General features: G+C 46.5%; 1 protein-coding gene across 3 annotated transcripts in view; it reads left to right on the top strand.

Moving 5' to 3' along the window:
• Positions 1-2,413: 2,413 nt before the first annotated feature.
• The window catches only part of CCDC30 (coiled-coil domain containing 30), a 140,964-nt gene continuing 125,932 nt past the window's right edge, over positions 2,414-17,445 (top strand). For all 3 annotated transcript variants that reach the window (XR_007770676.1, XM_050931162.1, XM_050931163.1), the window contains exons 1-3: positions 2,414-2,697; positions 9,164-9,346; positions 12,404-12,524. Coding sequence is in view for 2 of the 3 variants with exons in the window: in XM_050931162.1 (XP_050787119.1) it covers positions 2,680-2,697; positions 9,164-9,346; positions 12,404-12,524 (322 nt within the window). In the remaining variant the exon portion in view is untranslated. The remainder of the gene's footprint in view (positions 2,698-9,163; positions 9,347-12,403; positions 12,525-17,445) is intronic.

Genomic DNA, 17,445 nt, shown 5'->3' with positions numbered 1-17,445 from the left:
AACCACATGGTGGGAGAGTGCTGAGTAGAGGGAGTTGTCAGCTGAGTCAGCAGAGTTGAGAATTGGGGTTGAGAAGCTTTGAATGTCAATAAATTGGAAATCACAGAAGGAGCAAATGCTGGGATGGGGTGAAAGAGATACATGAACGTTGTTAAAGGAGATGAGATGGAGATTGGAGAGGGGGAACTTGATGGAGAGAGTAGAGAGGGAAGGTGAGTGAGCAGCTGTTTTGATGAGTAGGGCTGTTGATCCATGGCTCAGCATTGTTAGCGGTTATGGGGTTGGAAGAAACAGCAGGTTCCCAAAGATGAGAAATTGTAATGAGAAGAGAAGAGCGAGGAGTTTGAATTAAAGAGGAAGTAGGATCGGGAAGATTTGAGGAGAATGGGGGGGCAGTAAATAACATAGAGAAGGAGATAGAACAGGGGTAGGCAACCTATGGCACGGATGCCAAAGGCAGCACGTGAGATGATTTTCAGTGGCACAGTGCCTAGGTCCTGGCCACCAGTCCAAGGGGCTCTGCATTTTAATTTAATTTTAAATGAAGCTTCTTGAAACATTTTAAAAACCTTATTTACTTTGCCTACAACAATAGTTTAGTTATATTATAGACTTACAGAAAGATACCTTCTAAAAACCTTAAATTAGAGTGAATAAATGAAGACTCGGCACACCACTTCTGAAAGGTTGCCGATCCCTGAGATAGAAGAAGGCAATTTCTTTTGAGGAAAGTAAAGACAGAGAGTGGGGATGGGGTGTTGGAAGCAACAGGACTGGGAGAGAAGCTTTGAGGATGATGGGTGTGGGGAAGTGTGGGAGAAAGAGAGGCCACCACAGGATAGAGCAGCAGTGCAGGCAATGATGGTAGAGCAAATACAGACAGCAATGGGAGCAAAAAGAACAGTGAAAAGTGCGTGGTAGTGGGAGAAGGGAAGAGATAAAGGGAGAACCTGGGATGGAGGAAATATCAAAGGAGGGAGAAGTGACCGAGAAGGATGAGGAGATTGGGATAGGCCTATGGGAAGATAGAGCATAAGAGGACTGGGGAAGTAGAGTGAGAAAATTAGAGATGGTGGGCAAGGAGGAGATGAAAGTGAGAAATGAGAATATGAGAAGGGGAAGGGAGGCAGAGATGAAGCAGCAAATGAGGCATGTTAGGAGCCTGGAGGTTAGGCAGAAGAGTGACAGGAATATGGATGACAAAGAGCAATTAGGAGACAAATCACAAGGGCAAATATATCTTAATGCAGGTAATTTTTTAAATATTTTTAACTGCTCTGCCTATTATTGAGGTTGCTATTTATTATAGTAAAACCAAGGGACCAACCAAGAATGGAGACCCATTGTTCTGGGTACTATGTAAATAGCCCCTGCCCTGAAGAACTTAATCTAAATAGACAAAACAGACAAAGGGTGGAAGAAAAAGGTAGACCATACAAGCAGTACACAATGTGACAGCCTAGAAACATCATCATCCTTCCTTGGGCACGCATCAACTGGGGAGATGACTCCATGGAATGAAGCAGAGTTCTTTGTGACCAGCCATTCCCCCCAAATCAGATGCCTGTTTGATCTGGTTGAGGAAGGCTATTTCCCTCTATGTAGTGGACCCTGGGCCTGAAACCAAAGGCAGAAACATTTAGACCTTTGTCCAAAACAAATCCATACAAGCTAAGTCTTCAGAACCAGCCGTGGGTTTTGACAGGTGTCTTGATTCTGCAAAGGGCCAAACATTTCCCATTGGCTTCAATGGTCATAGAATTAGGACCTTAGTAAGTAAGGGAAAATGTGCAGAAGTGTTTGAATCCAAGAGCATAGGTGTAAGGTGGGAAACTTTAAAAGATACTATAATTCTGCAAGGACTGCCACAAAGAGATGTCAATCTGCTTTGAAATCTGATGTAACAAAGAATGTAAAAAAACAATAGGCTAGAAGGCAGGATGAGGGTGGCACTGGGACCATGGGGCTGTCATAGATGCTGGAAGTTGGAACTGGGAGTATTGCACCCCTTGGCTTGAAGTGGTTTCCATCATATCCAGGGTTTAGTTTGGTCCAGTGGTTCTCAGCACCCCACTATATAAATTGTTCCAGCACCTCTGGGGGCTACAGCTGTTAGCTATGTGTACAGCTTGATTGTTTCAAATTATATGATTTAAAAAATAAATTAGTGTCTTCCTATGAACATAGCACAATGAGACCCAATGCTGGCTGGGATGTTATTCCTGCAAGGGAAACCCTTCCTGATCCTGTGCTGGCTGAAGGGGTGTTGGGTGTCCCTGGGGAGCTGCGTGGCCCTCAGAGAGAAAGAGGCGAGTTGGGGAATGGGGCCAAAGGGGCTGGGGGAGCGCACAGGCAGTGGAGCTACAGCGGGGAGGGGCTGTCTGACCCCGGGGGGCTGGGGCCCCGGCAGGGAAGGCGCCTGACTGAGGCAACAGAGTGGAGAGCGCCAAGGGCAGGGGGCGGGGCCGGCTGATGGTGGCAGGCTAGAGGCGGGCCGAGCCCGCAGCATGAGAATGGCTCGTTCCGTTGCCATGACTCCCGCCGCTCAGACCCAAAGCTTCCCGTCTGCATCAGAATAGAAGGTCCCGTTGCTATGACTCCCGTAGCCCCGCCCCTCCCGCTGCCACTAGCGCCGCTCCTGGGGCTCAAGCGGCCCGGGCTGCCTCCCGCCCACGCCGCATGGAGGAGCCCGCGCGGGTGAGTGACGACGACTGGCCCCGGGCGCCGCTGCCGCCGCTGCTTGGGGCCCCCGCGCGGCGCGGCCCTCAGGGAGCCCAGCCAATGGTGCGCGCTCGGGCCAAGTCCGCGGGCCCCCCTGCGCCGGCATCGTGCCGGGCCCGGGACCCCCGGAGCCCGCCGGCCCCGGCATCGCGCCGCTCCCGGGCCAGCGCGCCCCTGGCATCGGCTGCACCCCGCCCTCCCCGGACCCCCCCGCCCCTGGCATCGGCTGCACCTGGGACCCTCCGGCCCCGGCTGCACCCCGCCCTGCCCGTTCATGGCATCACCCTACACACACACACCCCGCCCCCACGTCTCACTGCAGCCCGCCCCGGGCTCCCTGCAGGCTCCAGGGTTTCCAGAGCTGTGGGCTCTTCCAGTCCCTGTTGCAGGGGGGCCCGGCCCCCAGGCAATCAGTCTTACAAACTTGCCAAGCTCTGTGTTGGTCCAAAGTGAGTCTCTCTCACCAGCAGAAGTTGGTCCAATACAAGGTATTACCTCACCCACCTTGTCTTGCAGATAGCTTATTCAGCCCTGTGCTGGCGCTGCCCCTTGGCATTGCTCCAGCCATGGTGCTGAGTGTCTCTGCTCTTCTGCTCCCTCCAGGTTTTGTTTCACCACTCCTCTCAAGGTTACTAAATTACCATATACATTACCATGCATTTAACCAGGGACAGCTGCTGTCACATGTGGGCTAGATTGTCCTTGTTCCTGCTAAGGGCAAAATCGTGTCTGAAGTTGGGCTAGATAGGAAATGTCTCATTTAAAATGTTTTCTAGCAGGATGAGTTTTTCCAATCTAGACAAAGCCCATGTGGGCCTTCACTGAAGTGGGCAAGCTGGCTGCAGCAGCTCAAGCTGGAGAAGGTACTCTGAGCGAAACACGTGGAAGTGATTTATATCAGCCCCATTTAACAAGGGACTGTGACCCCAGTGTATTGCTTGAGTACATTTTGAACAACTGCCCAATTTTTTATAAGAGCTGTCTCTAGCAAATAGGTATAGGTATTTGCTAGGTGAGGCATAGGTATAAGGTAATAAGTAGTGCAGGAAACCTACAGTCTTCAAAGACTCTTAAGGGTATGTCTACACTACGAAATTAGGTCGAATTTATAGAAGTCGATTTTTAGGAAGCAATTTTATACAGCCGATTGTGTGTATCCGCACTAAGTGCATTAAGTCGGTGGAGTGTGTCCACAGTACTGTGGCTAGCGTCGACTTTCGGAGCATTGCACTGTGGGTAGCTATGCCACAGTTCCCGCAGTCTTCGCCCCCCCATTGGAATTCTGGGTTGAGCTCCCAATGCCTGATGGGGCAAAAACATTGTCGCAGGTGGTTTTGGATACATGCAGTCAGTTTCCCCCTCCCTCCCCCCGTGAAAGCAACGGCAGACAATCGTTTCGCACCTTTTTTCCGTGCTCTCCTGCTCTGCAGATGCCACACCACGGCAAGCATGGAGCCCGAACAGCCACTGCTGTTGTGAGCATTGTAAACACCTCACGCTTTATCCTGCAGTATGTGCAGAACCAGAACCTTCAAAAGCAGGCAAAGAGGCAACAACAGTGCGATCACAATAGTGATGAGGTCATGGACACAGACTTCTCTCCAAGCACAGGCCCTGGCAATTTGGACATCATAGTTGTAATGGGGAAGGTTCATGCCATGGAACACCGATTCTGGGCCCGGGAAACAAACACAGACTGATGGGACCACATAGTGTTGCAGGTCTGGGATGATTCCCAGTGGCTGCGAAACTTTTGCATGCGTAAGGGCCCTTTCATGGAACTTTGTGACTTGCTTTCCCCTGCCCTAAAATGCAAGATGAGAACAGCCCTCACAGTTCAGAAGCAAGTGGTGATAGCCCTCTGGAAGCTTGAACACCAAACAGCTACCGGTCAGTCGGAAATCAATTTGGAGTGGGTAAATATACTGTGGAGGCTGCTGTGATCCAAGTAGCTAATGCAATCACTGAGCTGCTGCTATCAAGGGTAGTGACTCTGGGAAATGTGCAGGTCATAGTGGATGGCTTTGCTGCAATAGGATTCTCTAACTGGTGGGGCGATAGAGGGAACACATATCCCTATCTTGGGACCGGACCACCTTGGCAGCCAGTACATAAACCTCAAAGGGTACTTTTCAATGGTGCTGCAAGCACTGGTGAATCACAAGGGACGTTTCACCAACATCAATGTGGGATGACTGGGAAAGGTACATGACGCTCACATCTTCAGGAACTCTGGTCTGTTTGTGCAGGTGCAGGAAGAGACTTAGTTCCAAGACCAGAAAATAACTGTTGGGGACATTGAAATGCCTATAGTTATTCTTGGGGACCCAGCCTACCCCTTAATGCCATGGCTCGTGAAGCCATACACAGGCACCCTGGACAGTAGTCAGGAGCTGTTCAACTATAGGCTGAGGAAGTGCATAATGGTGGTAGAATGTACATTTGGATGTTTAAAAGCGCACTGGCGCCATTTACTGACTCGGTTAGACCTCAGCTAAACCAATATTCCAATTGTTATTGCTGCTTGCTGCCTGCTCCACAATATCTGTGAGAGTAAGGAGGAGAAGTTTATGGTGGGGCAGGAGGTTGAAGCAAACTGCCTGGCCACTGATTACGTGCAGCCAGACACCAGAGCAATTAGAAGAGCACAGCCGGGTGCACTGCACATCAGAGAAGCTTTGAAAACCAGTTTCATGACTGGACAGGCTTTGGTGTGACAATTCTGTTTGTTTCTTCTTGATGAAAACCCGCCCCCTTGGTTCACGCTACTTCCCTGTAAGCCAGCCACCCTCCTCCCTTTAATCATCGCTTGCAGAGGCAATAAAGTCATTGTTTCAAAATTATGCATTCTTTATTAATTCATCACACAAATAAGTGGGGGGGGAGGGAAGCACTGTGTGGGGTGGAGGATGAGGGGAGGAGGGAAGGACAAGGCCACACTGCACTTCAAAACTTATTGAATGCCAGCCTTCTGTTGCTTGGGCAGTCCTCTGGGGTGGAATGGTTGGGTGCTCGGAGGGCCCCCCCCTCGTTCTTGGGCATCTGGGTGAGGAGGCTATGGAACTTGTGGAGGCGGGCAGGCGGTTACACAGGGGCAGCAGCGGCAATCTGTCCTCCTGCTGCCTTTCCTGCAGCTCTACCAGATGCCGAAGCATATCAGTTTGATCCCCCAGTAGCCTGAGCATTGTATCCTGCCTCCACTCATTGTGCTGCCACCATCTCTCATCTTGCTCCCGCCACCTGTCTTCTTGCTCCCACCACCTCTCATCTCGTTCGTCCCTCTTGTCCTCGTGTTCATTTTCTGCTTTCCTGGACTCTGACATTGTTTGCCTCCACGCATTCTGCTGAGCTCTTTCAGTGCGGGAGGACTGCATGAGCTCAGATAATATTTCATCACGAGTGCGTTTTTTTTGCTGCCTTATCTGCATTAGCCTCTGGGATGGAGATGATGGGGTAGCGTTGAAATATTTGCAGCCGGGGGAGGAAAAAAAGGGAGAGTAATATTTAAAAAGACCCATTTTAGAGAACAGTAGGCAGACTCTTTCACAGTGAACCAAGCTTTTAACATTAAATAGCACATGTGCTTTTGATACAAGGTCACATTTTGCTTCTTATATTGAGAGGCTGCCGGTTTGGTGTGAGAGATCACACACGCAGGGCCAGGCAACAGAATTCGGCTCGCAGGCAGCCATGATAAGCCACAGTCTTTCAGCTTCTTCAACCTTCAAAACATGTGGGAATGGTTTCAAACAGCAGCAGCCTCCGTTTCCATACCAAGCACCCATTGGGTTGGCCATTTTAAAGGAGGGGCTGTACTGGCCGTGAATGCATCCCAAGTCTTCAGGGCAAATTAATCATTAAACACCCTTGCTTTTCAACCATGCATTATATTTACAAAGGTACGCTCACCAGAGGTGCCTTCTCTGGCTTCACGGTCCTTGAGCCGGCTTTGGGAGAGCGGGGAGGGTATTGGTTCCAGGGTGATAAACAGTTCCTGTTGGGGAGAATGGTTTCTCCACTTGCGTGCTGTGTGCTATCCTCATCTTCCTCCATCTTCGCATCTTCCTTGTCCCCCAAATCCTCATCCCTGTTGCATGAGACTCCCCCGTTGCAGGGGTCCATGGACAGAGGTGGGGTAGTGGTAGGGGCGCCCCCTAGAATTACATGCAGCTCCTCATAGAAGCAACATGTCTGGGGCTCTGACCCGGAGGCGCCATTTGCCTCTTCATTTTTTTAGTAGGCTTGCCTGAGCTTCTTAATTTTTATGCGGCACTGCTGTGGGTCCCTGTTGTAGCCTCTGTCCGTCATGCCCTTGGAGATTTTTTTTCAAGTATTTTGGCATTTCATCTTTTGGAACGGAGTTCTGATAGCACAGATTCGGCTCCCCAAACAACGATCAGATCCAGTACCTCCCGTTCGGTCCATTGTGGAGCTCTTTTGCGATTCTGGGACTGCATGGTCACCTCTGCTGATGAGCTCTGCATGGTCACCTGTTCTGATCAGCTCGCCACACTGGCCAAACAGGAAATGAAATTCAAAAGTTTGCGAGGCTTTTGCTGTGTACCTGGCCAGTGCATCTGAGTTGAGAGTGCTGTCCAGAGCGGTCACAATGGAGTACTCTGGGATAGCTCCCGGAGGCCAATACCGTCGAATTGCATCCACACTACCCCAAATTCAACCCAGCAGGGTTGATTTCAGCGCTAATCCCCTCGTCGGGGAGGAGTACAGAAATCAGTTTTAAGAGCCCTTTAAGTTGACAAAAATGGCTTTGTCGTGTGGATGGGTGCAGGGTTAAATCGATCTAATGCTGCTAAATTCGACCTAAACTCGTAGCATAGACCAGGGCTAAAACAGTAGCTTAGCCAGACTGAACCGTAAACCCAAAAGCCTTAGCATGTCTTAGCATAAGCAGCTAACCAGGAGTGACCCTGGATCATAAGATATATCATAAGATTGAATATTGTAATAAACAAGTATGGCTAAACTGATAGATAACTGCTGGATGCCAGTTGATTCTGGTTTTGGATATTTTAAGATAGGAACATCACCAGCAGATGTTCAACCACAAGAATACATTGGCAACCAATTGATATATATGCTAATAAGCTTGAGGTGAATGGCATAATAACATATCAGAGGAGGGCACCCTCAACATTATTAGGGTGAGGAAGTTTAGATATGGATAGAAGATGCCAGGCATGTTTATGAATATTCATGACTGCCATGTAACCCTATAATCTCAGCCTCCCCTCTTGGGATCTTCTTGGCATGCCAGAGATAGGACCACTCGTCTTATTGATCATAGATATCCGCAAGGGATGGTGTAGAAATGCCCTGCTGCAGGACATCTCGACTATTCTGTATTATCTCTACCCATTTTGCTTTGGAGTGTTTGTAATTTTGCTAATTATCTTAATAAAAACATGACAGTCAAGAGGCCTTTCCTAAGTGTGAATGTCTTTCACATGAGCATCAGGGCCCTCATAGTAACTCTGGGTCTGATCTTGAAGCAGGACCCTTCCAAACCACCGAATGCTAACTTGGGAATACCAATTAACATACAATCAATAGATCAGGAAACACCAGTCTTTCTTTAAAATTTCCAAAATTGGTTAGCTAGGAACTGCTATCAGCTATTATTAAGTGATTGCAGAAATCCTTTTGTTTTGGAATAGAATCCAAACAAGTGTATGGTATGTAAGTCTGGTAATCTTTATGGTATATTTTTGTATCATTTCCCATAACGGGACATAAGGGCAAGGATCCTTATATCCCAAATCCCTCTCATCAAACAAGAGTAATCAAATTTGATATGATTAAATGCCTTTGGGAGTCATATGCTTCCATCACATTAGTTTTATTTGTTTTCTGCACTGCTATTAAGTGCACATTAATTACAACTTAACTTTTACTGTTTCAGAAATATTATGCCCACACAAATCTTTCCCAGAAGGAAATGTTTTAGATCAGAGGTGGCCAACCTGTGGCTCCAGAGCCACGTGCGGCTCTTCAGAAGTTAATATGCGGCTCTTTGTATAGACACTGACTCCGGGGCTGGAGCTACGGGTGCCAGCTTTCCAACATGCCGAGGAGGGCTCACTGCTCAGCCCCTGGCTCTGCCACAGGCCCTGCCCCCACCCCACTACGTCCCTCCCGCTCCCCTGAGCCTGCCATGCCTTCACTTCTCCCCCCTCCCCTCCAGAGCCTCCTGCATGCCACAAAACATCTGATCGGGAAGGGGAAGGCACTGATCGGTGGGGCTGCCGGTGGGTGAGAGGCACTGGGAGTGTGGGAGGGGGGAGCTGATGGGGGGGCTGCTGACGTATTACTGTGGCTTTTGGCCAATGCTCATTGGTAAATTCTGGCTCCTTCTCAGGCTCGGGTTGGCCACTCCTGTTTTAGATGTTTGAGTAGGTTATGTTTTGATGATTTATTCTGACAGGAAAAAGTACAGGTGGAAGACATACTTGAGAGGCTCAAGGAAGAAGGAATCAACCCTTCAGCTTCTGCAGATGAGCAACTTTGTTATGTTTGGCAATTATTCCTGCGTAATGAAGACAAGTTACGGTCTGCTAGTCAGGATTTAGAGAACCTCAGACAACAGCAAGCAGAAGAAATGAGAGAGGTAAGAACTAATTGACATTTGAGTAATCTCCATGAATATTTGTGCTTTCCATTAGGATTTCACTTTTAACCAGGAGAGGACCTCCCCTCTTATCCCATGACTGCTTACTTTGCTTAAGAGCTTTTGGTGAGGGACCTTGTCAAGATTTTCTAAAAGGCCACATACGCTATATCCACTGGATCACCCTTGTCCACGTGTTTGTTGACACCCTCAAAGAATTCTAATAGAGCGGTGAGGCATGATTTCCCTTTACAAAAGCCATGCTGACTCTTCCCCAACAAATCATGTTCAGCTATGTGTCTGATAATTGTTTCAACCAGTTTGGCTGGTACTGAAGTTAGGCTTACTTGCCTGTAATTTACCAGGATTGCCTCTGGAGCCTTTTTAAAAAATTGGTGTTTACATTAGCTATCACCCAGTCTTCTGTTACAGAATCTGATTTAAATGATAGGTTATATACTGTACTTACTAGTTCTGCAATTTAATATTTGAGTTCCTTCAGAATTCTTGGGTGAATACCATCTAGTCTTGGTGACTCATTACTATTTAATTTATCAGGTCATTACAAAATCTCCTCTATCAGCACCTCAGTCTGGGACAGTTCTTCAGATCTGTCACCCAGAAAGAATGGCTCAGGTGTGCAAATCTCCCTCACATCCTCTGCAGTAAAGACTGATGCAAAGAATTCATTTGGTTTCTCCACAATGGCCTTGTCTTCCTTGAGTGACCCATTAGCACAATTGTCCAGTGGCCCCACTGAGTGTTTGGCAGGCTTCCTACTTCTAATGTATTTAAAGAATTTTTTGCTGTTAGTTTTTGTCTTTTGCTAGTTGCTTTTCAAATTCTTTTTTGGCCTGCCTAATTTTACTTTTACACTTGACTTGCCAGAGTTTATGCTCCTTTCTATTTTACTCAGTAGGATTTGACTTCCAGTTGTTAAAGGATGACTTTTTGTCTCTATGAGCACTGTTTGTTATCAGGATAAAATTAAAAATGGATTATTTTTAATTATCAGATCACTCAGTGCTAGTTAGCAACGGATTGCATACAAGTTACTCTAAATTAGAGATAATAGATAGTGAAGACACCGCGGTGAGTAGATTTAAGTACATCAACTTCAGCTCCACTATTCACGTAGCTGAAGTTGTGTAACTTGGATCGATCCCTCCCGCAGTGTAGACCAGGCCGTACTCTCTGTGTCACCTCCAGTTAGGTGTCCAGAGTCACCTGACATTTTGGTATACATAACATTGTGTAATATTTCTGTGATGTCCACCACTTTCCTGAATAACCAAGAGATGAAGGAAAGCATTGCTGAAAACTAGGAAATACAGCGTTAAGGTTTACACCCGCATCACCATAACTTTTCCCTCTTTGAGCATTGCTCCATATCACACATGCTCATCTCTGCCTTTTCACTGTAAAGGAAAAGAGCTGCCCACACCTGCCTTTCATTCAAACACGTAGCCTAGTCTCCTGACAGAATACTGCACTTGTAAAATTAAATTATGGTACTGATTCACATAGGATACCATCTAAATCTATACTTTCCTTTACCCATCATTAAACCTATGGACTGCTCTCATATCCCACCCTACTGACAATTCCTGGGGGAAGGCACAGGAGGGGAGCAGAGAAGGTGTCTTGAGACAACCTACACAATTTTGCAATAAGATGATGCAGGCTACATTCTCAACATATGTATACTTCCCTTTCCTTTACTCGCACACATGGGCTGGGCCCCAACTCAGTCACAGCTCTGTAATGCTCCTAAAACGAATCCCCATTTCCTCAGCTCAAAAACGCACTTCTACCAGCCTGCCCCACCAACACCTCCACCATTCAAACCATTCACTACAATTATAGCTCTCATACTGAATGCAGTTGCAGTGCATGCAGTAACTCCCAGTGGCAATTGCCAGCTTGGGGGTAGGGGCAGAGTTAAGGGTACATGGGCATATACTTTAACTTTGTATTTCCTAGTTTTCTGAAGTTTGAGTTTTGTTGAACTTGACGTTCTGGAGCTGTCCTTGGAAAACCTTAACCCTGCATTCACAAAGGTGTTTGTTTGTTTGTTTTAAAATTTAATTAACATAGAAATTAAAAACGAAAAACATGTTAAGCTCATGGTTTCAAAGTGAGGAAGTGGCTACAGAAAATGACACTGTGGGTTTCCAAGCTTGTGACTCGTTTAATTCCATATAAAAAGTCTGTGCAGGTGACAAGTACAAGATGGCTGTACCAGCCCCACATTGAAAATCAATGGTTCTTTCCCTCTCGCACATAGCCTAATTAGAGAGGCAAGCTGGTCATGACTCCATAGTTAAGGCTGCAATCAATGTTCCATTATAAGGCTTATTTTTACTCCCTATATGTGGGTGAATGGGAATTGGCCATATGGACCCCAGTTCTTGGCACATATATAGCCTGGCCTGCATGCTCAGAATTTTCTAGAATGTACTATCCGTTGGGGCCACTCACCCCCCATCACCTCCTCTTACGTAGGGTTTGGAGGGAGGCTCTAAACCCTCTTCAACTCCTTCTGGCTGCCAAAGCTGCAGTTTGGTTGGAGTATAGTTCAGTGTCAGTGCTCCCCCCCACACCACCCCATCAATTCTGTCCTTTGGTTGCCTCTTTGGGTCCTGTTTTTCATAGTTAGCTAGCTAGCAACTTAGACTTTAAACAATGTGTGTTGAAAACACGCACACAGATACACACAAAAAGGCACATGCACACGCCAGGTTTTTTGGTGTCCATGCCATTGTACGCCTCCCTGGGCTATTTCCCTTTCCCTAATGTTGGGCCTTTCAGTCAGTTTTAGTGACCCCTCAGGAGAGAGAAGTGAATAGAGCCTTTGTAGTCACAAAATCCTTAAACGTTTAAAGAACACAACCAATTGCTACTCTGTGAGTGTTTCATTTCTTCCTGGCAGAAGTGCATTGGGGGTCATACTGTAACTTCAGAGGGTACTATGTGAGGTAGTGATGCTAATGACTTGTTTGTAAATGAAAGCCACACATCCAAAGTTTGAAATCTTGTTACTCTCTTTGTTTTTAGGTGGAGAATTACGTGGGCCATGTCCGTACCCTCACAGCAGAGCGAGACGCTTTCACCACTGAGTTTGAAAAAGAAAATGAACAACTCAGAATTGAGTTTACACAACTGCAACTCCAGCAGGGTAATCCCTCTTTCCTTTCTCTGAAAGCGCCTCCGTGTTTGTGCTGTAACAAATGTCAGGGACTACAGTTTATTCAGGGAAGCTGGCTGAGTGCTGCCTTGTAGGAAATGAGTGATTTCTTCTTGTACTTTAGAGAACAAAATGTTATAGGTAAGTCTTTTTAATATACAATTATCTAGGTAGACAGAATGTATGTATAAATTATTGTATACCATTAAAATTAAATTTTTAAATCAGTTCAGAAATACTGGTCTTTATTTCGTTGTCTCCATTCAGTGAATGGGGTTGTTGCCTCTTTCAGTGTGGCTGCAATTTTAATTAGATTTCCAAGAGGCACTCAGTTTGCAGAACAGAACAGAATCAGCTGCATCACTAGAAAGAGCAGGAGAACAGACATTGAGTTGTTATAAAGTAATGTATTTATTCAGTTAACCAAAAGGGGTCCAATCCTGCTCCCACTGAAGCCAATGAGTTTTGTCATTGATTTCAGTGAGACTGGGATCAGGCTCAGAGTTGATTTTAAAATAACTTTGAAAGACCTGGTGTCTTTCTAATAGTGATTTATTCTCAGCCCTGGTCGATGATGTTACAATTTCACAGTGTCAGTTTGTTAGCTTCTTAATTATGTTTAATATAATTATTGTGTTCATATTTCAGTTTCTGTGAGTAATGTTCCTGTTTCCTAAACCCCTGTGATCACTTCCAACAGGGATAATTTTATGCTTTTTTAGTGACTGCTTTTCTTTGTAATTCTGCCGAATATTGTATTTAAATACCTTTCATAGCCCGCTGCAGTTTTCCTTAACTTTTCTTTTTGTGACTGGTGTGTGTTGGATCGGTGAATAAAAGAGGAGTGATGCATACACAGTAGTGCAGTTTCTGTGCTGCATTTACAAAGGGTGCAGCAGAGAGTGGAGAGGTGTCAAGAGCCTGATTCTTTGCCCTGCTCTTGGCAATCTGAGGGTTTCAGGAAGTGCTTTTGGTGCAGTTGGCTTAGATAGATAAAGAAATCCAGACTACTAATGGAGTGAGATTTTTCAGGACAGGAGCAGACTTGTAGCGTTACGGTATGTGTATCAGATAAGGCACCTAGAGGATTTCTGCTGCCTGTCCAAATTGAAGAGAGAACCACATCTGGTCTAGTGGGCTCAGGATGTAGCCAGACACAGTCTGAGGGGATCTGATACTAGCAGACCACTTGCTAAACACATATCTGTTGTTTCATTTGTACTTGGAGATGCTAAGCCTTATCCCAGTCCTATTGTTGTCATGTGAATGGGGAATCATGAAGAGGAGATTCTGGTAAAAATCTCAAGATCCTTCCCAGGCTGATGGTGATTGGATGAGACTGGAAGCATTTCTGGGACCTACTGGATTCAGCTATTGCCCTACAGTCAGGACCCAGACAAGAAGGAGAGAGCCCGCCCGAGGGATTTATGCTTGCACTCCCCTGGTGGACTCAGTTCTTTGTAAAGTTTAGTTCTGTCCCTGGAAGTCCAGAAGCTGGAAATGGAAGTCAGGGTGAAGCCAGGGTGAATTTGAATCACACTAGGGAAGGGAAAATGAAATGGTCACCACAGATGAGCATGGGGGGAAGTACTTCCACTGATCAGAGCAATGAGAATGTGGCTACCACAGGGGTACAAGAGAGACCACTAGACCAAACACCACATTCTCGCCAATTTTTGACTTAGTGGCTAAGTAACAGGTGGACGCCTCTGGAGAGAGACGTATCTCCAGCTGGCAGGGATGAGAAGGCTGCAGACTACCCCACTTCCCACTGGAGAATGACCTGCTCTATTGAATAGACCAATACTTGAGGACTGAGGAGATACCAAATGCCAGCACCCTGACCACCACAAAGGGAAAATCCTACAACTGAAACATGTTCTGTCCTGTGTATGTGACCTAGGATGGGACAAAATCACTGTGAGCCCACTTTCTGGTCAGGGATTTACAAGGAAATGCACTGGCTGTGTGCATCATGTGTAATGCCAATGAGTGGCACCTTGAGGAAGTTGTAGGAGCATATATTCTCCTGGGTAGAGTTGCCCACAGAGAACCTTACTGGCTGGAGATTAACATTGTGTCCCACATATTAAGAGGCATGGCAGCTACTCAAGTTAAAACCACTTGTACTACAGACCAACTGGTGGAGTGATTTCACTGTATCCTGAAATTAATGCTCCAGAAATTTGTGGAAACAGATGCAAAAGATGGGGATAGGTTATTGTCATATCTTTGCAATCTGTGAGATATCCCACACGTCCATAGGACTTTCTCCTTGTTTTTGTATGGGCACTGATCACAAGGAGAGCTGGATCTCATAGTTAAGGATGGAAGGGTCCCCGCTCTTGCAGAACTATTGTAATGCAGTGCATCCTTTGCTTGATGGAACAACTGATCGTGATGGGGCACTTGGCACTAAAGACTCTATCTAGATCCTGTCATAGTTATGGGGCAAACTGCTCCTCTGACCCCTCCAGTTGTCTCTGAATGCATCCCCTCTAGGTCTTGGGTAATTCTACCCCATTTTCCGACTTGGTGGGTTGCACAGTCCCCCATGTATCAACCATGATCGCCTCAGCAGCTCTGGCTTAGGCTCAGACCCTGCAGTTCTGTTCCCACCGGGGCTATGACATTGCTTTAAAGCAGGCTTCTTGGTTACAGGATACCAAAGTAACATTTATATAGAAAAAATGTTCTCTCTAAAATGCTCATCTTAAAAAGAATATACCACCCTTGGATCTGGTGACCAGCAGATTCCTCCTAACACCAGAATCTCTAGAGAGGGACTGTTTTTGCCACCCCTTTTGGTCTACTTCAGTTCACCTTGGCGTCTCTTGTGTTGCACAAAGCACCTACCACATTCCCGTGATTCATGGATTATGTGTTGGAGCAGCTGGACTCACAACCTACCCCAAAAGTGAAGATTCAGGAACCAAGAATAAAATACCTAAGCTACTAGGTTGGGAACAGATGCATTCAGCCCTTGAAGGACACAGTAGAGGCCCTGAAGAATTGGTTAGTTTCTACCACAAAGAAACAACTGTGGGCACTTCTGGTGGTTAACAGGATATTACAGACTACTTGTAGCCCAATTTGCTGTCCTAGCCACTCCATTAACTGAACTGATGAAGCAGTTATTTCCAAAACTAGTGAATGGGACTGATCTGCATGAAAGAGGCCTCAGTCATTTGAAAGACATTTTATGCTCCCAGCCTATAATATTACACTCCCCGATTCTGATCACTCATTTGTGTGACAACTAGGTTTGGGGGCTGTTCTCTCACAAGAGTTTGAAGGGGAGCATTCTGTCCTATACCTAAGTCACAAGCTTTTTGCCTGGAAAAACTCCGTATTCCACCACCAAGGAATGTCTAGTAGTTTAATGGACAGTGGGTATGCTATATTACTACCTCATGGGTAGTCACTTTAGTCACTGGTCACGTGCTTTTATGGTGGTTCGAAGCTATGAAAGACAAACAGTGGAATCACCTGCTGGTACCTGGCCCTACAGCCCTTTGTCCTTCTGGCCTGGTACTAACCTGGGAAACCAAATCAGTTTTTTTTTTCCCCTGGGTAAAGTCTGGAGAGCAGGACCATGGGATTGCTCTGAGGAGAGTGTAAAAGGATGGTGGTGTGCAATGGTATACTGGCCCTTTAAAGTCAGAAGGGGAAGTTCTAGACAGGGCAGGCAGACTATCCCATTCCAGGAGTTCTGGGGCAGAGAGACCCAGGGAAGGATAGTGACAGATGCTAAGAGAGAGGGTGTGGTCTTGGGGTGATGGTATCTGGGAAAACCCCAGGCTACTATTTTGTTTAGGACCTGGGCCAGGAGCTTTGTAGTTTGTGGGAGGGAGCAGAACTCCCTTCTCTCAGCCGATCAGGATGAGTTTTGGGAAGGAGGGAGAAAGAGACTGGTAGGAAGAGGATCTGCTAACCTCTCTCAGGCTTGGGAGGGGGAGAAGGAGGGCTGGTCTACGTTACGGGGAGTGGGGGAGGAGGATTGATCTATGTTATGCAACTTCAGCTACGTGAATAATGTAGCTGAAGTTGACGTACTTAGATCTACTTACTGTGGTGTCTTCACTGTGGTGTGTCGACGGGAGACGCTCTCCTGTTGATTCCCCTTGCGCTTCTCATTGAGGTGGAGTACCAGAGATCAGCGGTTGATTTATCGCATCTATACTAGACACGATAAATCAACCCCTGCTGGATTAATCGCAGCCCATTGATCTGGCTGGTAGTGTAGACAAGCCTTAAGACTAAGCTGCTTTGACTTTGCTTTCAAGCTGTGGAGGAGCACTGGGAAAATGGCACCCCCTCAGGGACTCCTGGTGAGATAAGAACATTTTGTTGTGATGAGTTATCCTCCGCCCCTCCAAGTTTCGTTTGTTTGTTTGAGAGGCCTTTGCAGCCAGTTTGAGCAGATCTGGGAGGAGGTAATTTACAGGCCATCTAGGAGAGGCTGGCTAAGGGTCACAGTGTGCAACAAGAAATGAGTTTTTATAAAACCAATAGGAAATTTTCCATAATTCAAAAAATGCCAGTGAAAACAGTTGTTATTAAACAAGTAAATATTCCCCTGCAGGATTTGAAACCCAAACATTGCAGTACTAAGGACCTGATATACAGGAGGTCAGACTAGATCAGTGGTTTTCAACCTTTTTTCATTTGTGGACCCTTAAAAAATGTCGCCCCCTTTGGAAATTCATCCTGTGGTCCACAGACCCCAACCATAGAAGTCTTAGACTGAAAACAGACTGAACAGAATTCAGCTATAAATGTTACATGTACTCAGCATGGCATTTGATGCAACGTGAGAAAGGGCTAAAACCCACTTCAGGAAACTCCCTGAAAAAGCACAAGAACAAATCTGCACACACCCCTAGAGCCCAGACCAGGGGTATTCTGTCTG

The sequence above is a fragment of the Gopherus flavomarginatus genome, chromosome 21 (assembly GCF_025201925.1).
Source record: "Gopherus flavomarginatus isolate rGopFla2 chromosome 21, rGopFla2.mat.asm, whole genome shotgun sequence".
Classification (NCBI taxonomy): Eukaryota; Metazoa; Chordata; order Testudines; family Testudinidae; genus Gopherus; species Gopherus flavomarginatus.
This window is presented reverse-complemented; position numbering and strand designations above follow the sequence as displayed.